This window comes from Carya illinoinensis, chromosome 11 (genome assembly GCF_018687715.1).
Source record: "Carya illinoinensis cultivar Pawnee chromosome 11, C.illinoinensisPawnee_v1, whole genome shotgun sequence".
Classification (NCBI taxonomy): Eukaryota; Viridiplantae; Streptophyta; class Magnoliopsida; order Fagales; family Juglandaceae; genus Carya; species Carya illinoinensis.
This window is the reverse complement of record NC_056762.1, coordinates 34972273-34996141: the sequence shown is the minus strand read 5'-3', so window position 1 is coordinate 34996141 and position 23869 is coordinate 34972273. Positions and strand designations below refer to the sequence as shown.

At 36.7% G+C, this 23869-nt stretch overlaps 2 protein-coding genes and 1 long non-coding RNA gene across 4 annotated transcripts; all 3 read left to right on the top strand.

Moving 5' to 3' along the window:
* Positions 1-750: 750 nt before the first annotated feature.
* Positions 751-5834, top strand: LOC122282007 (putative E3 ubiquitin-protein ligase UBR7). 2 transcript variants are annotated; one of them, XR_006230362.1, is made up of 7 exons: positions 751-994; positions 1104-1265; positions 2421-2579; positions 3165-3425; positions 4589-5257; positions 5320-5393; positions 5496-5834. XR_006230362.1 is itself a non-coding variant. In XM_043093915.1 (6 exons), the coding sequence occupies exons 2-6, from the start codon at positions 1185-1187 to the stop codon at positions 5583-5585; spliced, it is 1260 nt and encodes a 419-aa protein (XP_042949849.1). In that variant the 5' UTR covers positions 754-994; positions 1104-1184; the 3' UTR covers positions 5586-5834. The 2 variants fall into 2 exon arrangements, 1 of the variants encoding a protein (XP_042949849.1); XM_043093915.1 differs by lacking the exon at positions 5320-5393 and having other exon boundaries at positions 754-994.
* Positions 5835-12027: 6193 nt separating this feature from the next.
* On the top strand, positions 12028-12614 carry LOC122281021. Its single transcript, XR_006230120.1, has 2 exons — positions 12028-12183; positions 12271-12614. It is a non-coding gene; the product is annotated as an uncharacterized LOC122281021 (long non-coding RNA).
* Positions 12615-22768: 10154 nt separating this feature from the next.
* On the top strand, positions 22769-23555 carry LOC122280745. The gene has a single exon (XM_043091752.1). The coding sequence runs from the start codon at positions 22940-22942 to the stop codon at positions 23261-23263; it is 324 nt and encodes a 107-aa protein (XP_042947686.1). The 5' UTR covers positions 22769-22939; the 3' UTR covers positions 23264-23555.
* Positions 23556-23869: the final 314 nt, after the last annotated feature.

Here is a 23869-nt window from a genome sequence, read left to right as displayed (position 1 = left end):
TGAACGACCTTTAATCGAGTCAAGTAAACGAGTCGAGTTGAGCATAAACGAGCGAGCCTTAACGAGGTTTAACCGAGTTAAGTCGAATTTAATCGAGTATGTGCTATTTACAAATCGAGCGAGTATCTGCTTTAATGAACAATTTTTTTTTCCACGAGTCGAGTTCGATTCGAGTTTAATCGAGTGAATATCGAATAATCTTTCGAACAGACTGGTTCATTTATAACCCTAACTCCACTAGTTGTAATTTTGTGTGCGTGTATTTTTTTATATGTATTTATTAATATTTTTAAATATATATTTTTAAAAAATATAATAATATTAAAAAATACTTAATTAATTATTAAATAAAAAAATAGTAAAAAAACCCTACGGTAGCCCCTAGAGGAGCTGCCACCAGCATTTTCCTTGGTTAAAAATACTATAGATATACTGAGCCTATTGTATTCAATTTTTATACAAATTAATTAAGGTTGAGTTTGGATATTGAGAAGTATTGAGATATATTGTAAATAATAATAAAAAGATAAATAAAAAGTAATAATATAGTATTAAATATTAGTAAAAAATAATAAATAGTAATAAAAATAGATAAATAATAATAATAAAATAATAAATAATAATAAAATATATTAAAAAATATTGAGGTAATCAACGCCCAGACACCCTAAATTTTGATCAAATTAAACGAGGTTGATTACACTAACCTTAAAAAAAAAAACGGTTAGACAGAGCACAAGTCAATCCAACGTTTGGAGGGAACAGATTTCTTGCGCATTTTGATTTGAGCAAGTAGTGAAGAACACATCCACCGTCCAGGGGTTTCGATATGGCGGGAAAATGTCCCTATAGTCCTCGCGACATGAAAACCCTAACCCTTCTATCTCAGCCAGCATAATCTCTCTCTCTTCCTCTTTCTCTCTGAAACGCTCTCCTCTAGTTCAGTCTCATCGACCTGTGATTACCCTAGAAAATGTCTCATCCACGGCATCAGGTGCGTTTCTTCGAAATTCCCGTTTCGTCCATTCTAGGGTTTCCAAGAGCACCCAAAATTGCACAATTTTCACAATTTATTCACTAATACTGGTTCCTTTCGTTCTCAGTGAATCTCAGATACGGAGCTACACAATTGGTTACCAACGAGTTGCAGATTCTGCCTAAGTTATATATAGTTTGGGGGCAAAATGTCTGATGCGTTTGACGATGAAGCCGAGCAAACCGTTTCGATCCAGGAGTACCTCAAAGGCGTCGAGGAACAGGAGCTGGTCTGCTTCTTTCTTGTACATAATCTAGTTTTTTGTTTTGTTTATAGTTGTATAGGACTTTTACTCTTTTGGTTGCCTTAGAAATGATGAAAAGATGTTATACTAGGATTGCAAATTAAATGTTTTGTGCCGTTTTAGTTTTGCATTAAACTTCTAATGGCTAAGCCAGCTAAAATTGTTTGTACGAGGAAGAGTCGAGTGGGCTTTTGTCAAATCCAAAAAAAAAAAAATCTTTAATTCAAGTTATCATCTCTTCGAAAAGTACATTACTCGTAGATACCAGCGTTTAAGCTTTTTAATCTTGTTGGTCAGCTTGAACATGTCTGTAAATTATGAAAGGTAGTTTGTAAAATTAATCTTCTGACTTATCATTCGTGACTGAAAACTTGATTTTCTTGATGATGTTTTTGAGTGCAACAACAATCACATAGTTCCCATCGTTTACACATCTATCCTTGGTGCTGAACCTTCTTCCGAGGTCTAATTTAGTTATTTTTTTGGTCGAACTTTTTTGCCTGGCAGCATAAAGGAACGCAAATGTTGTTTCCGGAAACAATCGTGTACCTGAAAAGATAACCAAAGAATGTGTTTGCCTCCTAACTTAAACTTCTTAGTCTCTGAACCATTTTTCTTCATCATGGATAGATTATCAAACTTCAGGTGGCTTCTGCTGGGAGTATATACTATATATCTGACTGAATCTTCAAGGTTGAAAAAAATCATTAATTTATTCCATTTAAATCACCTGTAGGTAACAAATTGCCTACCATGCCTCATGATGGTGTCCACGTTCACTTCAGCTCATATTTTCATCACATGTAACTTGTTTTGCTGTTTCCTCCTTTTTCATAGTTAGAATGTCTTCTATTTCGGAAGTAGATTGCATTGATGCCTTCACATAATAGGACATAATGTCTGTGAAACATACATCTACTTTGGGCATACAAAGAAGATTTAGTTTCTGATCCTTATGATGTTTATATCATTTCAGTTCATTACATAAGGAACTTGTAACAAATTCATATTGGGCCCGAGCTTTTATTGGAAGTTCAAGTTTTTATCCCCTCTTCTATCTTCTATCCCCAATCACCCTTCCTCTTATGTTATAAAATTCTGTTGCCTATTCATTGACTTTCATTAATTTGTGGCACATAGGAAGCAGACCTGGTTTTGGGAGGAGATGAGGGCAAGGAATGCACTTATATTAATGGTTATATGAAGAGGCAGGCAATTTTTTCATGTCTAACTTGTACCCCAGATGGAAATGCCGGAGTTTGCACGGCCTGCTCCTTGTCTTGCCATGATGGCCATGAGGTATTCCCACTCCAATTATTTTCAGGGTAGAGAATTTATTTATCGATAAGGGGAGAGATTTAAGTTTTGAGTAAATGCTCAACTTTTGACTACTAGGCATTGGATTTTCACATGGATATGGTTTCTATCTTCGTGATGTTTTGAGAGCTGGAATTTATGTTGGAAATTAGAGTCTCTCTGCTCCTCTCAGGGATTTAATGTAACTGCTTTCGTAATCTTTTAGAAGCGTGGATGCATTAAGTTTGTTTGACATACATTTCCAGCCACACTCTTTGTTTTTTACACTTTGAAGTTTGTCTAAAAAATGCGTTATTGCTTTATCTTTATCTGAACCAGGGTTGTTAGTTTGGATCGGTTGCTTGGGTGGATTACAAATTCATTATCAGATCATTGGATGGATCTTAGAAATGATCCCTATTATGCTAGGAACTCATATCTTCATTATTCCTACTGCAGATAGTTCTTTATTTTCATTTAAACTTGTATATCCAATTTAGCAATCCTGTAAAGCATTTCTCCAAGGATACTTTACCTTGTCAATATGCTTATGCCAATTGGTGGCTTCTATTGTTCTACTGGAACTAGATTGTGGAGCTCTGGACCAAGAGAAACTTTAGGTGTGACTGTGGAAATGCAAAATTTGGGGAGTTCTTCTGCAAACTTTTCCCAAATAAAGATATTGAGAATGCTGAGAACTTGTATAATCATAACTTCAGAGGTTCATACTGCACATGCAGTAGGCCCTATCCTGATCCTGATGTTGAAGAGCAAGAAGAGATGATACAGTGCTGTATATGTGAGGACTGGTTTCACGAGGAGCATCTCGGTCTTGAATCTTCTGATGAGGTTCGTAGCTTGTGCTTTCACAATGGCTCTCAATTCTGTTTTTTTTTTTAAATCTTTGTTCTCTATTCTCCTTACTTTTGATGCAATTAGTCATGGAAATATTACTATCTGTTGCTCTAATATTACAAGTCCCAAGTCTTGCTGTCCAATTGGGCGGCTGATTATTGCATGTGAGTAGCTAAATTAAAATTGATGGGTTTGGATAGAGAAACTGATGAGTCACTTCATTACCTTTTATATTGACAATGTGACATTCTATCTGCTTGCGCTGACTGGCTGGGAACTGTTCAATCTATGTTGTTGGGGCTCACAATCTGCCTTGTGTGGTTTTTCTTTTGTTGAGAAATGGTGTTACTGCAGTAGCTCTACCTTCATGCTGTCCTGTTGGAATTGGTCCCACCCAATGCCAAAAAATAATAGTTAAGCCATGTGATTTATAAGTCATAGCTCATTAGTTGAGAGGGTTCTTTAATTGATCCTGTCCTGGAACCTTGATTCTCTGATCTCAAACCTGATAAAAGTAAACCTTATTAGTATATTAATGCCTTTTTAAGTAAACGAAGTTTTTATTAAAACCTGCAAAAGGCAGAGCCCAGGTGCAGTATTCGTATATCAATATTGTATTTTATCATTCGTAAATCCTGTTGATCACTTATAGACTATCTGCTATAGTGGCATGCCTCTCTTTTTCATGTAGGCTTTGTACGTAAAAAGACAAGATTCAAGGAACATTCTTTCTCAAGCTTTTGTGTCAAAATTTTGAGTTACATGAATTTGTGCTTGCCATCCTTGAATGAAGGATTAACAAAATTGAAGCATTCACTTAATTTTCTTTGGCTGTCATTTATTTAATACTGCATCTCATACACGTGTGAAATCATATGCAGAAGCTGAAAAATTGGTATCTGCATTTTATTTATTATTGTATATGTGAACTTTAGCATTATTCCACTTCTTTTCCTGTTGAAGTAGTTTGTTTGTTTGTTTAAAGATTTGTAAGCATGACTTCTCTCTCTGAGTTACTCCGAAGTCTATTGTTGATGATTTAAAAGTAAGCCACAAGTTGTTAACTAGTGCTACCTAAATTGGCAACATTTTCTTTGCATGCAATTTTTCATTATTTAATTCCCTGGTGCTGTGCATATCTTTCTACCCTACTGCAGGTTCCAAGAGATGAGGAAGGTGAACCTCTTTACGAGGATTTCATATGTAGGGCCTGCTCAACCGGCTTTTCATTTCTGGGGTCATATCCTCTGTCCATCTGGGCAGCGGGCAGACAATGTGATGCCACTGTGGATACTAATAAGGATAAGAATGTGTTGGAAGATACATCCTCAGCTGGTGGATCTGGAAAAGTAAAGAATGATGTTGATGCTCATAATAATCCTGAAATTGATCATACTAAATCGAATTCTGAGTTAGCATGTGATGGGGATGGTACGTCTCTTGGAGAAAATTCTCAGAACAATGTGGGTTCAGATCAATGTGTAAGAACTAGCAGTCCTTTGACTACCTGCGTTCTTGGAGTAAAGCCGGAGAACACATCTCCTGCTTTGGAGAATAAACCACTGTTTCTTTCCAAAAACTGGCGTGATGTCCTCTGCAGATGTGAAAAATGCTTGGTTATTTACAACGAGAAGCGTATTGCTTTTCTGCTTGACAAGGAGGACTCAATTGCAGAGTATGAGAAAATGGCAACGCAGAAGAGGACAGAAAAGCTACAGGAACGGGAGGGTGCTGAGCTAAGTTTATTCAACAATCTTGGTCATATAGAAAAAATGGAGATTCTAAATGGCATAGCTGATATGAAGAATGAGATCCATGGTTTCCTGGTATGTCCTTGAATCTGTGACTTCTTAATGGGTCCCATTTTTATCACTTCCGGTACTGGCAGGGGCAATTACCATGTTATTAACCGATCGAAGCCATAGAACAACCTTTTTTGAAGCAGGATGGGGCAAGGGGAAGGCATGGAATTTGGCCTTTTGTTCGTTCCATTTTTTTCTTGTTAGGGTAACAGCGCTCACACTATATTATTTCATTTCTCTTCTCCTTCTCTTTCCTTCGCAGGAATCCTTCGACTCAACAAAGCCAATCACAGCTGCTGATGTCCACCAGGTGTTTGAGAATCTAGCAAAGAAGCGCCGCCGCCTAGACTGAGTTTTTGTTGTCGAGTAATTGCTACGGTTGAATGCATGTGTAACCGTGGACTTCCTCGTTGACAGCGGAGACATCCGTGTTCAAAAACAATCACAAAACGTGCATGACATGGTTTTAGGCTGCTCTTTTAAGTTAGTATAAACTTACCAAAATCAACTGCTTTGCCTTGTAAATTTATTTGCTTATGCACTTCGAAACTTAACTGGGACGTTTATTATAAACTGCCGGCACTACTTTAGAACTTGCTTATTTGTATTCTCTATTCCTCTTTTTCTCTTTTTGTGTATTTTCTCCGTCCCTCTCCTTCTAACATCTTATGGTGAAAATGGTTTGCTTTCTTTTCCACAAGTGGCATCTTATTCTTCAATTTAATGTCACTTTCATTATTCTAATAGTAATAATAACATAAACTTCGTCAACAATATTAATTAACAAGAATGAACATGGTCAAGGCTCCGTAGGAGGACCAAAATATGGACACCGAGGATTGGAGGACCCAATTGCAGCCCGATTCTCTTCAAGAAGTGTCGAGTGTATTTGTCTCTCTAGCTGCTGGCAGGCAATAGCAATATGCCAATGGCCCAATAATCCCCCCTCGGATACGGGATAAAGCCAATGAAGAGTGGTGTATGACGATATGTTTTTAGAGAGTCATCATACTCTTGCTTGTACTTTTTTTTTTCTTTTTTTTTTCTAAGCAAGCTTGCATACTCTATATAAAAAAGTATTACAAATGTCTAAGGATGATCTTTTCCACTACCAATATACAGAATATTGGTAGGAATAATATCTAAAGAAATACTATCAAACAAAGAATTTGTAGCTGCCTATTGTGCTATTGAGTGTGCAAATCGATTTTGAGATCAATCAATTTTGTTAAAACTCCAATCTCTGTGAGATTTCATCGAGTTTGTAATATCTTTAGAGATTGAGGATATTTACCAAATAGCCTCCTCTCTATAGATAGAAGAAATAACCAGCTGAGAGTCTCTGACCAATGAGATGGATGGAGGGTTGAGATGTTCCGCCATTTTGAAAGCCAACTTTGGGCTAGAGATTTTGCAATCACCTGGATTGTAGCAGAATTTTCCTTAGTCCATATTTCTATAACCTTCCCATTTGAGTTTCTAGGCCATTGAGAAGGAATTTTTAACGGCAGCATCAAAGGAGATACAAATTTGGTTTGTGAATGGTTTTTGCCATTTCTTTTTCCACTTTAGTGTTGGTCTTTTCTTGCCATGCATGTAAATTTTCTTGATATGAGAGGTTCAGCTACGGTGAAGCTTTGTGCAAAGAGAACTCCGTTTGATTATGAACTAGATCATTTTGAAGCCGCCATAGAAAATCTAAAATCAGAGTTGCAAAAATTTTGAAAGGATGCTCAACCTGGGAACTAAGCTGAGTTTGAGCTTTGGGTTTAAAATGAAAGGAAACCAGTTTTTCATTGAATTTATACCCAAGGAAGAGAGATTTAATGGTGATTTACTTTGACTCCATAGAATTCTAGTTATAGGGCATTCGATGAAGATGTGTAATAGGGTTTCTTCTTTTTCATCACAAAGTGGACAATTAATGGAGGGAATGTTTGGGATAAATCTTTTTAGGCACTCTTGTTGGTAGAATGTCCCAAAGAAATTTTCATAAAAAGAACTTATGGTGGTCATGGATTCTAAGATTCCAAATCTTCATCTATGGGATATCTGGAGTGGCTTCTCGAATAGAGTTTGCAAGATTGGATGCAAGGTGGTTGGCATTTTTACTAAGAATCTCCCATTTTGAGTTTTGGTCTAAATGGGGCAATCCAAACTTTGAGTGGAATGGTATAAAGGAATTTTTAGGATTTCATTGATGCTGTCTTGTTGGAAAAGAGATGTTAAGATTGGAAGATTTCAAGAGCTTTTAGTCTGATTAATTAGATATGAGACTTTGAGAGTAGGCGAGAGATTAGCTGTATGGGTTAGAGGAAGAGGCTTGAAATTTTCCAAAGTAGGAATCCAGGGATCAAGCCAAGATCTCATAGACAAACCATTTGCAATTTTGAAACACATAGTTTTTTCCAGCAATGGTCGAGTATTTTGGATTCATTTCCAGAGGTTTGAGTTAGTGACCTTTGGGAGTGCATTTGCAATGACGCTTGTTTTCAGATATTTTTTAGATAAAAGCTTATGCCAAATACTATAGTTTGGTTGGCTCATTTCCCATCCCGTCTTAGTTAACAATGTTACGTTCATATTTTCCATCAGTCGTAATCCCAAACTACCATCTTTTTTTGGTTGACAAATAGTTTTTCCATGATTTCAGTCAAAATTTGTGATTTTGGTCTTACGAGGTTCCTCACCACAAATTTTTAAAACTAGTATTCAATGGCTTACAGATAGACTTTGGAAGCATATGCGTTGACATTTGGTATATGGGGATGATACTTGCTACAGTTCTGATGAACATAGTTCTACCAGCTTGAGAGAGCATTTTTGATTTCCAACCTTTCAGTTTATTGTTTATTTTTCCTAGAATTTCTTTGTAGTCCTCTTTTTTTAATCAACTAAAAGTTGTCAGCATCCCCAGATATTTCATTTTTGAGATTGATTCTTTCGCCAAGATGACCATTCTTGTTGTCTAACTAGTATTTTGGATAATGAAGATTGAAGATTTGCTTTGATTGATGATTGATACGTTGACCTAACCAAGTTTGATATTTTCTCCAGAACATTGTTAATGGCCTTAATCGACTTTTCATTTGACTTTTCTTCAAAAATAATTAGATTTTCAGCAAATAGAAGATGGGAAATTGGAGGGCAATCTCTTCTGATTGTAATACCTTCTAGTTGTCATAATGCTTCTGATCTAACCAGTAGTCTTGAGAGTACTTCTGTGCATAGGATGAATATGAACGATGAGATAGGGTTACCTTGCCGAAGACCCATTGGAGCTTTGAAAAAACCCCTTGGGGATCCATTAATGAGGACAGAGAAAGAAGCCATCGAAATGCATTCCTTGATAAGATTTATTCAGGTCGAGTTAAAGCCCAATACTTTCATAACAGCAAAAAGGAAATCCCATTCGATAAAGTTGAAAGCTTTTTCTATGTCAAGTTTTAAATCTACTTGACCTTTTTTTCCTTTGTGATGCTTTAGCTGTTAGGAATTCATTTTCGTCTTTTGAGATAACTATAAAAAAGATCCTCAAGAGTCTTTGGAAAACTAGGTGTCGTGGAGGTATAAATGGATCTAAAATAGTTTATGAAGGTAGATTTAATAATATCCTTATCCATTATCTAGTTACCTGGGCTCAAATTGATGGAATCGATCCCGTTGCTTCTTCCATGGATTGTTGTTGACAAATGGTAAAACTTTGTGTTTAGATTTGTTGTGGTGAGCCAGTTTATTCTTGATTTTTGTCTTTAAAGAATTTCCTCATGCTTCAGTTGTTCTTGAAGTTTGAGACAAAGGGATTTCTCTCTGTGTAAGCTCCATGGGTTTGGTGGATAGCTCTGAAATTGGCTTAGCTCCATCTTAAGATGCTAAATGTTGGTTTGAATTTTCTCGAAATGGATTTTGTTCCAAAGCTTGAGTTCTTTTTTAGTTTCCTTGATCTTATTACAGAGGACGAAAGCTGGATTCCCATTAAATTGTTGGCGCCATGCTTCTTGAATTATAACATGGCTGAGTGGTTCTCGAGTCTAGAATTCTTCAAATTTAAAGGGAGAAACAATCTTCCTTATCTTCATACTATTAAATAAAAGAGGATTATGGTTTAAAGCCAAAGATATTCTATATTGAATAGAAGCATCCGAGAAGAGTAGGCGCCATTGTGCATTTGCGATACCACGGTCCAAACGTTCTCTAATCATCGCTCTTCCATTTTGATTATTTGTCTAAATGAAAATGCGTCTCGAGAAACCAATATCAATGAGGCCATGAGAATCTAGTAGGCGTTGTAAGCCATCTATAGATGAGGATGTTATTGGCCTTCCTTCAGATTTATCTTGTTGGTTTAACAAGTCATTGAAATCACCTATACAAAACCATGAGCTTGGAAAGGAACTGTGAGTCGAGTTCATATGAGTTCAGAAATTTGCTTTGTGTTGCCATTTAGCTAGAGCATAGAAAAAAGTTGCTAACCTAGGGTGATTAGGGGGATTAGAGTAAACCAAAATAGAAATAGCATTAGTATTAGCATGGACTGGTTCAATATCCCCACTTGGTCACCATAATAACAAAAGGCCTCATTTTGTTTTTAAGGCATTGACGTTTACAAAATGGTAGAACCTAGTCCATTTACAATAGTAGGGGTGCTATCATTAGACACCATGGTTTCCAATAAAAAAATAATATCCGGGTTAAACTTGTTAATAAAAGCCCTTATACTTCTTATTGTTTTGGGGCTGGCTAGTCCACTACAATTCCATACCAAAGACTTTATGGAAAAATTGGAGGCATGCTAGAGCTCACTTCATCAGCTTTTTTGAGTTTTCTAGATGATGATGCCTTTGGATGTAGCCTTGCTATATGGTTTGGATCTTGCAGCTTTCTTACATTTTTTTAATTTCCTCGAGGGCTTTGATTTGATAGATAAAAGCATGAGAGCCACCTCTTTCCCTTCATTGCTAATTTTTTGGATAATAGTTTCTTATTGCAGGTTTGCTTCATCTGAGATTTTTTGCACTTTTGATCTCGGTGAACTAGCATCCTCAACACAAGGAGGAGCAACCTTTTTCGGTGGAGCTTCAATCTCAGATAGGAGAACTAAATCTACTGAGCTCTCTAATAGAAATTTTGATTAAGTATGGGCTTAAAGCCTGCTTGGATTGGAGGATTTGTGTCTTGCCACAGTTTAGATGGCGGGCCCAGGCTTCTTTGTTGGTAGAGAAACAGACTGATGGTGAGAGCCTAAGTTGGGCGAGCTCAATTGGATTGGCTAATATGTGATAGTGGGGATGAATTTTTAGGTCCTTTTTTTCCTTTTGCAAGGGGTGATGGGCATTATAAGGAAGGCCGAATTTCTAATTACTACGCTGGGTCTATTTATTTAGTTGGGATTGATCTGTTGGAGTGCCTTGCGAAACTTCGGGCTTTGCCAATGGGGCTAGAAAAGATGACCCAGCCTTATTCTGCTGTAGAGCTCTGAGGTCCTTTTGCTGATGAGTTGACCTGGTCAAATGGTTTTGCAAATAAACCACTGCATTGGCCTTCATCCAATGAGAGACCCATTCCTTTGCATTTATCGCTGATGGGAAGGCTAGGTTCTGAGTTGCCAACTCTGTGACGTTGCTGTAGAGGGGTTGTGGTACAATCAATTGAGAGGTATGAAGATTTTGAATAACTGATGAGGAAGGGTTTTGTGAAAGAAAGTTATCACTCGGGTTGAATGGAGAGACTTTGGTAGGTGGTGAGCTATTAATATCTTGAATGGAGCTACAGTAGTCTACAATGGCTAGGATCATCTCAACCTTTGGATCTATGGAAGCTTGGTAATTTGGTGCTTCACCATGAGAGGTTGAGGAATTTTGCGAAAACATCAAATGAGAACCAGCATTCTTCTGCTAGATCGAACTCCAAAAGGCGAGGTTGCTATTTTCCCTTCTAATGCTATTTTTTCTTCTTGAGGCTTGAGTTGATTATCCTGAGGATTTATGCTTGAGAGAAGTCCATGAGGAGACTTATCTCTGATCGGTCGCTGCAAAGGAATTATAGCTTCAAAATTAGTCTGAGTCTTTTCTTGAAAAATTTGCCAGTTTTTTGCCAAATTTTCCCCATACCACCCCTAATGAAAGGAATTCCTACTATAACTGGGTTTTCTTCTACTAGAATGGCTTTTCCCTTTCCAGTCAAAGTATTTGTTAAAATTCCTTTCCCTTTGTCAATCGAAGGAGACATAAGTAGAATCAGGGTCGAAGTTCCAAAACTCATATTTTCTCAATCTCTGAGTTTGTATGGGGGTTTTCATAACAAGTTTTATCCTCAGTAATGTTTTCCATAGGATGCCTAGGAATGATGTCTTGGCCTTGCTGTGGTGGATGAAGTGACATGAAGATTGGGGATTTTGCACAAAGCTAGGGGCCAAAAGGCAGGTGATCAGGGATAGAATTTAGGTAAGTGCAGAAGATTTGGGAGTGACCAATTCTGCCACATGCATAACAGAAGTCAGAGAGACGTTCGTATTTAAATGATACCCATGTGTTGATGTTGAAATCCCTTTGGCTCCCAGAGTCCTTGTTTCAAAGGTTAGGTAATGTCAATCTCAACCTTTATTTTAATGAATTTCTTACATGCTAGACCAAACAAAGGACCAACATCCACTCCTAGGAACTTGCCAATAGCTCTTCTGATTTTAGAGGCATTTTTTTCTATCATATAATTTTTGGTTAAACCGTGTCTTTGGACATGAAATATAGATGTATTGAGACTTTTCTCTTGTCATGTGGATCCTGTAGGACAGCTTTTGAGGATGAGGAGATGCCTCTTGAAGTTCAGAGGAATTTGGTTCAGTATTCCTTGTTTGTCACTAGTATTTTGGAATGTGAAGAGGAAAAAGGTTTACTCTATATCTTCAATGTGGAACTTACAAATGAAGTTTCAAGGTGCTCTGAATAAAGCATGTAAGGAAATCCTATTAAGATGTCGAGTAGCGACTATCATCCCAATGAGTGCTGACTCAGAGTTTACATTTGTTGGTTCATTTTCAGGCAAAAGGTTCAAATCCTCCCAAGGGCTTCAATCTGGTGGATCAACTTTTCCATATTCATAGAGAGTGAGAGTTTCTGAATAATGATGTGCTTTCTAAAAAAATGCAAAAGGAGTTTGTAAGAGAAATGGGGTGGAAGAGTGTTTGATCTTTTATGGAAAAGTGGTAGGATTAGTGGGATGATGATCGGGCTTCACTATTAGAAGTTGTAGAGGAGAACTCACCTTCGGAGAGAGAGTAGGGCAGAAACTCACTACTAGGAGCTATTGCTTGTACTTTTGGACTACCTAGGAATTTGGGAAAACATGGAAGCTAGTGATTTCACTTAAAGGTTGGGATTGGTCATTTGGCTTGGTTTTACATTGTTTAGAAAAACGATGAGTAGTGCTATAGCTAGTGCATTTCATTTTTAAATTTTTTCATTTTTTAACATTTTTGAGTATTAAAGGAAAAAAATGTATGACTTTACTAACACTCACTTTTTTAATTATTAAATAAAAAAATTAAAATAATCGAGCAATAACTTTGAACTAGGGCTCCACTGGAATTTTCCTAAATGATTTTTTCATGCTAATTGTTTTTTTTTAAAAGTATGTTTTGTATATTTTTAAAACAAAAAAAATACTAAAATATAAAAAATACGATATTAAAAAATAAACAAACACAAATGTTAAAAAAAACACAATTCGATACAAAAAATGGGTACTCCCTCGGAGAGTCTATCATTTTCCATCTACTATATCTCCACCAAAATAGAAAACTCTGTTGTGTAAAACGATGACAATGAATTGAGAGATAATAACGAACGAGAAAAAACAATCACACACGCAATCACACACGACACAAGATGTACGTGGTTCGACAAATTGCCTACGTCTATGGGAGCTGCAGAGGATTTTATTATTGAGGAATATCACACTACAAGATGGATCTCAACACTGTTCGTCCACAGTGTTTTCATGTCTACAGTAACCAGACATATGAGTCAAAAATCGTATATATAGTTCAAACGGCGGAATCCCTAAAATCGCATGTTCGCTCGAGCAGCGTGTCGAGCGCGCGTCGAGCGAACTTCCCTTCCGCGTCCCGCTCGAGCTCACTATCGAGCTGACGTCGAGCGTTCGACTCTGCCTGACTTCGCTCGAGCGGCCAATGCCTTCGCTCGAGCGAACTCCTCCCGCTCGAGCTCACTGTCGAGCTGACGTCGAGCGTTCGACTCTGCCTGACTTCGCTCGAAGGCCAATGCCTCCGCTCGAGCGGCGTGGACCAGACTCCACAGTACTCAACAATTCTCCCACTTAGAGACTGGTACACTCGCTGTATCGCCATCTTCCTCAAATATGATATCCTCCACCTCTGCAACTCACTGCTCCTGTCTTCATTCTAAAAGACCAACTGAAGTTGTGCACAACTTCAGTTTCTCAAGCGTAACACCCTTTGTCAACATATCAGCAGGGTTCTTGCTTCCACAAATCTTCTCAAGTAACAACTGTCCGTCATCTAATAATGACCGTATGAAGTGATACCTGATCTGAATGTGCTTGGTCCTGGAATGGAATGCTGGATTCTTGGCTAGGAATATGGCACTCTGACTGTCACTGTAGAGAGTGCCTTTCTGATTCTTCTTACCCAATTCTTCCAAGAAGCCTTGTAGCCATACCATCTCCTTTGCAGCCTCTGACACTGCAATATACTCAGCTTCTGTTGTAGACAAAGAAACTGTTTTCTGTAGATTAGAACCCCATGACACTGCAGTACCACCAAGTGTATAAACAAAGCCCGTGGTACTCTTTCTGCTGTCAATATCTCCAGCTAAATCAGCTTCAACATAGCCCTGCACCTTCAAGCTCTCTCCAGAGAAACATAAACAGGTTTCTGAGGAACCCTTTAGGTACCTCAAAATCCACTTCACTGCTTCCCAATGTTGCTTTCTTGGGTTACTCATGTATCTACTCACAACTCCCACTGCATGAGCAATATCCGGTCTTGTGCAAACCATAGCATACATAAGTGAACCAATGGCTGAGGCATAAGGAACCTTACTCATGTAATCTTGTTCCTCTTCTGACTCTGGTGACTGATTCTTGCTGAGTCTGAAGTGACTTCCCAAGGGTGTGCCAACTGGTTTGGCCTTGTCCATATTGAACCTGCTGAGTACCTTTTTCACATACTCAGCCTGTGAGAGTCTCAACGTACCTCTGACTCTGTCTCTGACAATTCTCATGCCAAGGATTTGCTTTGCAGCTCTCAAATCCTTCATTGCAAAGTGCTCTGACATCTGCTTCTTCAGATTATTGATCTCATCAATACTAGCCCCTGCAATAAGCATGTCATCCACATACAATAGCAAAATAATGTAAGAATTGTCAAAATGCCTGACATAGCAACAGTGATCTGCCTGACATCTAATATACCCTGCACTGTGCATGAAGTTGTCAAATTTCTTGTACCACTGTCTAGGAGCTTGCTTCAGGCCATACAAGCTCTTCTTCAGTCTGTAAACTGAACCTTCCTTTCCCTGTATCACAAACTCCTCAGGCTGGTGCATGTAGATGTCTTCTTCAAGGTCTCCATGAAGAAAAGCTGTCTTCACATCTAACTACTCAAGAAATAGATCTTCAGTGGCAACCATAGCTAGTACCATCCTGATAGTTGTGATCTTTACCACAGGAGAAAAGATCTCAGAGTAATCAATACCCTGCTTTTGCTGAAAGCCTTTTACAACAAGTCTAGCCTTGTACCTCTTACAGACGTCATGCTCAGTTTTCACCCGGTACACCCACTTGTTGTGTAATGCCTTCTTCCCTGATGGAAGTTCTGTCAACTCCTATGTCTGATTTCCTAGCAGGGAATCCATCTCGTCTTTCATGGCCAGCTCCCACTTGCTAGAATTCTCATCTTGCAAGGTTTCTTCATAACTTTGCGGTTCTCCACCATCTGTCAACAAAATGTAATTCAAAGTAGGTGAGAAGCGCTGTGGAGGACGTATAGTCCTAACTGACCTGCGAACTGCAACTGTAGGAGTAGACGGTTCTGAAACTGCCTGCGGAATAATAGGAATGGGTGCACTGGACCCACTCTCCCCGTCACTCACATCTCTACATTGCACTGTGACCTCTAGTAGGTCATCTAATCTTACAAATTCGGACTCCTGAGGAGCTACTGCAGAAGCTGTGCTCGACTTATCCTTGTACATCATTTTCTCATTGAAAATCACATTCCTGCTTCTTATGATTTTCCGACCCTGATCATCCCAGAAGCGATAGCCAAATGCCTCGTCTCCATAGTCAATGAAATAACATTTCTTTGACTTAGCCTCAAGCTTACTACGAGCATCAGAATCAACAAGCACATAAGAAAGACAACCAAAGGTTTTAAGGTGAGAAAACTTAACCTCTTTCCCGCTCCAAACCTCCCCAAGCAATCCACAATCCAGTAGAACTGATGGCCCTCTGTTTATCAAATAAACGGCAGTGCTGACTGCATCTGCCCAGAAAGTGGGTGGTAGTCCAGCGTGCAACCTCATGCTTCTAGCACGCTCATTAATAGTCCTGTTCATACGCTCAGCAACTCCATTTTGCTGTGGTGTCCCAGGAATGGTCTTCTCCATTCTGATATCCAGAGCTGCACAATACTCCTTGAACTCGCCATCAACATACTCACCACCATTGTCAGACCTCAAACACTTCAGTTTCAAGCCTGTCTCTGTCTCAACCATGGCTTTCCAAATTTTAAAAACATTAAATACTTCAGATTTATGTTTCAAAAAATAAATCCATACCTTCCTACTATGGTCATCAATGAACGTAACATAGTAGCGAGAACCTCCAAGAGATGCAACTGGGGAAGGACCCCACACATTTGTGTGCACAAGATCAAGTCTTCCTGTCTTTGGCGTCTTGCTACTTTTCAAGAAGCTGACATTCTTTTGTTTTCCCATAACACAACTCTTGCACAAACTGAGATCAACTGTCTTCAGTTCTAGTAGCTTGCCTCTAGACAGAAGTTCCATCATGCCCTTTTGACTCATATGGCCAAGCCTGCAATGCCACAAATCTGCTGTGCTTTCTGCAACGGTAGTAGTAATAGTGTCAATTAAACCAGTAGTCATATATAGTGTACCAATTTTCTTACTCCGAGCTAATACCAATGCCCCTTTTGTGACCTTCTAGGTGCTATCTGAGAACACCACTGAATGACCACACTCATCAAGCTGTCCAACAGAAATGAGGTTCTTCTTCAACTCAGGAATGTGCCTGACCTTTTGCAAGGTCCATTTGTTCTTGCCAGGGAGTGCAATGTCAATGTCTCAGATCTCCACTACGTTCAAAGCCTCACCATCAGCCAAATATACCTTCCCAAAATCACCTGCAACATAGTTCTGCATTAGCTCCCGGTGGGAAGATGTATGGAAGGAAGCCCCTGAATACAGTATCCAGTCATCAACTGGACTATGAACTGCAAGCAATAGTGCATCCTGTACTTCTTCAGTTACCACATTAGCACTATCATTCTCCGTCTTCTTTGAGTTTTTGTAGTTTTTCTTTATGTGGCCAGCTTTGCCACAATTCCAGCAAGTTGCCTGCTGACCAGGCCTCGACTTGCTCTTGCCCTTGTACTTTGATTTTGATCTTCCTCTGTTTGAGTTCCTGTCATGTGATCTCCCTCAAGAATCAACATTTAGGGCTGAACTCAAACCCGAGGTCTCACCTGAATCTTTCCTGCGCACCTCCTCAGCCAAAATCAAATCACGAATATCATCATATTTCAGTTTAGTTTTACCAGCAGAATTACTAATAGCCATTCTCATGGCTTCCCAACTATTTGGCAATGAAGCCAATAGTATTAGTGCACGTATCTCATCATCAAATTCAATTTCAACAGACGACAATTGATTTGTGATAGTATTAAAATCATTCAGATGTTGTGCAACAGACGTACCATCTGCCATTTTTAAATTGAATAACTTTTTCATCAGATGTACCTTGTTATTCGCTGACGGCTTTTCATACATACCTAACAAAGCCGCCATGAGATCCGCAGTCGTCTTCTCCTTGATGACGTTGTATGCAACGGATCTCGACAGGGTTAATCAAATAATCCCCAGAACCTGTCGATCCAACAGGTTCCAACTAGCATCATCCATCTTTTCTGGTTGCTGCCCCAATAGTGGAAGATGAAATTTCTTCCCATAGAGGTAGTCCTCTATCTGCATCCTCCAGTATCCAAAATCCGTGCCATCAAACTTATCGATCCCCGATACCTTCAATTCATTTCCAGCTATCGTTTCTCCTTAGACCCGAACCTTGGCTCTTGATACCAATTGTTGTGTAAAACGATGACAATGAATTGAGAGATAATAACGAACGAGAAAAAACAATCACACACGACACAAGATGTACGTGGTTCGGCAAATTGCCTACGTCCACGGGAGCTGCAGAGGATTTTATTATTGAGGAATATCACACTACAAGATGGATCTCAACACTGTTCGTCCATAGTGTTTTCGTGTCTACAGTAACCAGACATATGAGTCAAAAATCGTATATATAGTTCAAACGGCGGAATCCCTAAAATCGCATGTTCGCTCGAGCGGCGTGTCGAGCGCGCTTCGAGCGAACTTCTCTTCCGCGTCCCACTCGAGCTCACTGTCAAGCTGACGTCGAGCGTTCGACTCTGCCTGACTTCGCTCGAGCGGCCAATGCCTCCGCTCGAGCGGCGTGGACCAGACTCCACAGTACTCAACAAACTCCTGTACCAAAGATCGACTAGCGAGGAACTAGTACTTCTTTAAATGTTTGTCCCATTATGTACCCATTTAAGATTTGAAAGGACATAGCATAACTTAATAATAAGGTCATGTTATTTGTTATGGCCGCAACATGCTATTCAGTTGGACCTTAAGGTGTAATCGGTCCAGTTTGGTTCGTTTCTGGACAAATTTTAATTAGGACTGAATCGGTATGCATCAATTTTGAAAAATTCAAAACCGATTACGCACTGTTTATTCTCCTAAACTGATAATTCGATTTTACCGGTTTTCAGTCCGGTTTTACCAATTTTAATGTACTATATTATATATTATATAATATATATAATATAGTATATTATAGTATATAATACTATAGTGATAATATATTATAGTATATTATATATTATAATTACATTATAGACTATAATGATATATTAATATAATATATAATATAATTATATATTATAATATATAGTGATATAGTATTAGTATAACTATTAATACAATAAATAAAATGATATAAGATTTTAAAATTTAATATTATATTAATTAGTAATTTATCATATAATACAAAACTATTTTATATATAGTTATATATTATATATAAATATAATATATAATATAAAAAATTAAAATATATATAAATCGGTCTGATTTAATCTGGTCCAGTTTTAGAAAAAGAAAAATGAGAATCAGACCGATTTTGACCTATTTTAAGAAAAATAAAACCGGTACTGGATTGAACAAAACTCGAAACTAGACCAATCGGTGGGTTTGGTTCGGTCTGGTTTATCGATTTTTTTTTTTATACCCCTACATATGGTCATTTTTTTTTATACACAATTTTACCAAAGTCAATGTAATCAAGAGTTTGAAAGACTCATTCATAGAATTATAGGTACTCAAACTATTGGTTGGGTGGTGACGGAAATGCATAAATTTGAGTATATTTGGTAGTCTCTTAAGTACAAGTTATAAGCATGTTTGGCTAAGTTCTTGATTAGACCTGATGTTAGGGGTGAGCACTGACTTAATCGGAGTTTGATTCTCCTAAATCTGACTCTGACTCCAATTTTGTCGGAATTCAAATCTAAACTCTGACTCTGATTTCGACTTGAGTCGGAGTCAGATTTGAACTTTCAACTTTAGTTAGGTTTCTTTTTTTTAGTTGCATATTTAGCCCATTTGAAAAAGAATTTTTTGTGGACTTTCAAATTTTAAAATTTCTAAAAAATAAAAAATTAAGACTAAATCATTCACTATTAATTTATTGCTATACTAATATTTAACTGATTTTTATACTAGACTTATACTATAATGTCTAATTACATGTTATTATACTATAATATTATATGCTATTATATTATACTAGTGTCACTAGTATTTATAACTTATTTCAACACTAGACTTATTTTTAGTATCTAATTACATATTATTATACCTTAGAAAATTAGTATATTTATTATTAACTTATTATATTAAACTTATTTAAATACTAGCGTCTAATTTATTTCTATACTTTATTATGCAGGGTAGTAATAATATAATGTTTACATATATTAAACTATCATTAGTCTATTTACATTATAGTATAAATATATTATTTTATAAAAATTAACTCATATTAACATATTATTGAATTTAACTATATATGTTCTAGTTATATAGCTATATAATTATACTAGTATATATATGATAAATATATAGATAAATATATATTTTTATAATATATATTGGAATTAGATTAGAGTCGGAGTTGGAGGACAAAGTAAGAGTCGGCTTAGATCGGAGTTGAAGCTGTTGAGCGATATCTCCAACTTTAACTCCGACTCCAATTGAAAAATTAAAAACGAAATTCAACTCCGTTTTGTCGAAGTTTGAGCAGAGTCGAATTTAGAGTCAATTTTCGATAATTTTTCCAATGATTTTCTAATTAAACTCACTAAATCCAAGATCGACCCAATCTCGTATTTGACTGGTACTCTGCCAAAATGTGTGAAATGAAATTGTCCACATGCACACTTCAACGCCCAGCTTTTAAGAAGTAGGGACAAGAGCACTACCAGTAGGTGGTTGCTCCCATTGAATAATCGGGGGGGAAAAATTAACTTAGCTGTGTCCATGCATGTGTTCGATCCACCAGTTTGGATGTGGAAATTTATGAAACTAGCCACTCATATTCCTACCTAAACTTTGGAGTTTGTCGAGTAAACATTACTGTTCCACCGATCTTTGAGAGCGATCGAAATAATACTCTTAGTTTTATTCAGCCAAAAAAATAATAATCAAAATAGCTAGTCCTAGCTTATCCTATTTGTTTGTTTGTTTGTTTTTTTTTTTTTTTAAATATATTATCCTGACCGTTTGTCACTCTTACGATCATGCAAGATCCTATTTAATTTTGATAATCTTTTTGATGTACAGCATCATTTGTTCGTCATGGTTACATCAATTCCTAATCAAGAGTCTACGTACAGCTACATATATCAAGCTAAGGCTACCATCCTTAATTTCTCAGATGATTAATTAAGAGCTGCATGCAGCAGCTAGCTGTATATATACATATTTATGTTGCAGACAATTAACCCTAACCTAAGTTAAAAGATTACCCATACAACTAGCTAGGCATGCATGAATTTAAATCCTTATTACATGCTCCGGAGAAAATATCGCATTACAAAAAAATTAAATAGTTATTATTATTTAATTTTTGTAAAAGTAATTATTTTTTATCAAAATAGGTTTATTTTAATAAAAATTAATAATTTTTATAAAAAATAAATGATAATAACCACCTAATTTTCTTATAGCGCATGAAAATCCAAATTCAACTACGATATATCCATGCATGCATCTAAGTTATAACCTTGAGAATTATATATGGTGCTCATGAGTACTCTATCTTCATGTTCACACATAGCTGAACAACTGCAGACAGCATGTGTACGTTGACGACGTGTGGCTGGCAGGTAAGGACTTGCAGAGCATTAAACTTACGCTACAAAAACGTCAAAATATTCATCATGATTATGACGAGTTGATCGCGCAGAAAAAAGTTGTAAAGCTTAATTTATATTTTTACGTTTTTATTTTTATTTTTTTATGAACAACATGAATTTCTTCAGGGAGAAGATGTTGTAATTTCTTAAAAGAAAAAGGAAAAACAAACCAATATATATATATATGGTGATTAAATTAATTAAATAAATAAAACACATAATTAATTAAATAAAACTAGTGCACTATAATATATATATATATATATATATATATAGTACTTTAAATTTTAATGTTAGCTGTGTAGTGGTAAATGGTACTACTGGTAATATATAACGATAACATCCCCAAAGGAAAACCAGTAAAAAGGACTGAGTCCAACTTTGGGTAGAAAAATAAAGGACAGAAGGAAGAAAAAACGTAGAAAACTTATATACATGTATATATAGCAAAATTAATATTGTACGTTGCATGCATGTGATGAGTCTTGACTATTGTATATACCTTAATTTACTTTTGAATAATATCGTCTGTCACCCAACAAAATGAAAGGAAAGTCTAAATTAAAGCTGAAAATTATATGTCAATATAATATATAGCAGCCGCAATATTCCAATTAAGTACAGTACAAAGAATTTTCAGCTTGGTTATAGTCTTCGATCAATGTTATTAAATTCTAAAGTGTCAAAGAAATTAATGGTAATTATAGTCTTCGATCGATCGGTTATATCTATAAATTCTGTCATTAATATATATTAATATTGGTTAAGTCTAGTGATCTTTGTGACAGCGATTGCATGCACCCATGTGTTAGCTGTATATATATATTGATACTCGAGTCACGAGCATTAATCATGCTCAAAATTCAAAGTCGTTTAGTTTCCGTTCATTCACATGCACGACTAATTACGTTTTTGACGATAATATATATATATATATATATATATTTTATTTTCAAAAATATTTTATAATGATAAATTTGCAAACTTTATATATTGCCCGTGAGTCGTGAGGGATATCATCTTTAATTAGATCACAATCACGGCTATTTATGAACTTGCGCGCATTGCATGAGACTTTGATTCGGTACGAAACCCTACTTGCTCGGCAGCATGTAAGAATATAGATGGTGCTTCTTGCTTCAGAAAATGGTGTCGTGTTTAACTATATATATATATATATAATATAGATGTACGTATGGGGTTCCTTGATTGAAGGCAGATTTAATGGTGCATTTTCAAAGATTAAGAAAAATCTTATGATCATGATCAGGACTACAATAATCTGAATTAATTTCCAGTCAGAAATCAAATCAAATTGAAATTTGAAAGGTCACAAAGCAAGTTACCGGTGCTGGCTGATATACTTTGAAATGATGAACTTGGTAAAACTTGTTTATTTTTGGGACTTTTGAGCGCATGCGACATGTATGCTTTATATACCTTTGTCGTGGTCCAGAATCGTGTGGCACACGAAAGACATCAGTACTATTGCACATACTTAGGGAACGAGTTTTGTCACTTAGCAAGTAGACGATTCAGGTTGCTCGGATAATGAAGTCATGTCAGATATTTTGTGAAGAGTCGTAAAAAAGTAATTAAAAAATTAATAAAAAAAATATAAAATAATAGTAAACTATTCTCACAATACTCTAATAAATAAACTAGCAATCTCCGCGAACGCAGCAAGTCCTGTGTTTATATTATTATATATATGATTCGTTCTGGTTATAACTTATACGTCTTTAGCATTATAAATGCTCTGCCCTCCCAACTCCCACCCCCCACCCTACATGCATTAGTTGTGACCTCCAAAAGTAACTTCTACATACCAGAGTGGTATTCTGTGTCCCAAAAAGTACTGTTTTGGGACCAATCAGATCTACCAGAAGGGTAATTTTTCTTGCAATCCGGCCACAATCATGGGAAATTGCATGGAGACATACACACAGAGGCAACAAGCAGAGGGAATGCAGCAGCAGCAGCAGCAGCAGGAGGGATATGTGGGAGAAAGAGCAAGTGGGTTGGTGAAGGAAAGCAGTTTTAAGCAGGGTGGCATAAGGGTTAAGATTGTGCTAACAAAGGAAGAGCTGGAGTGGTTCATGCTTCAGCTGAAAAATAAAGAAGGGAAGGTGTTGGAAGATGTTTTCAGAGAGATTGAAAGAGGAAGAAGCAAAGTTGAGGGATGGAAGCCTTCTTTGGAAAGTATCATGGAGAGCCCTGAAGTGCTCGAGATGGACCGATGAGTGTTTTCTTTTTGCTTCAATTCTGCTTTTGTTTCTTTCCTCCATAAATAGTTTCTAGACTTTTGGATTTTGACATGGGCTATGGTCCAAATCTCTGTAATCTATATAGTTTTTCTCAACTAAAGGGCACTATATAGATATATAGTGGTTGAGATGGATACTTTTTATCTGTGCATGATCTTCTTTAGATATGAATTTAGATCCCTATTCTCTTTCTTCCTCTCAAATATCAGTGTGATCTGTGTTGTAAAGTATGAATATGCATATATGATCAGTTGTGTTCATTTAGGTAGTTCAATCCATTAAATATCTGCAATATTTCTTCTGATTCATATCATTAGCAATGCTTTGTGTCATGTGTTGAAGTAGCTGAGAATCAACACAGGTCCCTATTCTCTGTTGGCCGGGAGAAACCAAAGTATATTTTGAGTTCATCTTGGTACACAGGAGCTTCAAAGACGAAGACCCAAAAAGGAAAACGGTTCAGTTGGTTTTGGTTAGTAGTTAAAGATAAAATAAGATGGATATTTTGTTAAAAATTAAATAAAATATTATTGTAATATAATTTTTTAATATAATTTTTATTTTAAAATTAAAAAAAAATTA

What these genes read in the sequence shown, in the direction of transcription:
- LOC122282007 (XM_043093915.1), top strand. Translation starts at nt 1,185, where the DNA reads ATGTCTGATGCGTTTGACGATGAAGCCGAGCAAACCGTTTCGATCCAG. An exon ending in GCGTCGAGGAACAGGAGCTG is followed by an intron (nt 1,266 to 2,420) that starts GTCTGCTTCTTT and finishes TGTGGCACATAG; the next exon opens with GAAGCAGACCTGGTTTTGGG. An exon ending in GTCTTGAATCTTCTGATGAG is followed by an intron (nt 3,426 to 4,588) that starts GTTCGTAGCTTG and finishes ACCCTACTGCAG; the next exon opens with GTTCCAAGAGATGAGGAAGG.
- LOC122280745 (XM_043091752.1), top strand. Translation starts at nt 22,940, where the DNA reads ATGGGAAATTGCATGGAGACATACACACAGAGGCAACAAGCAGAGGGA.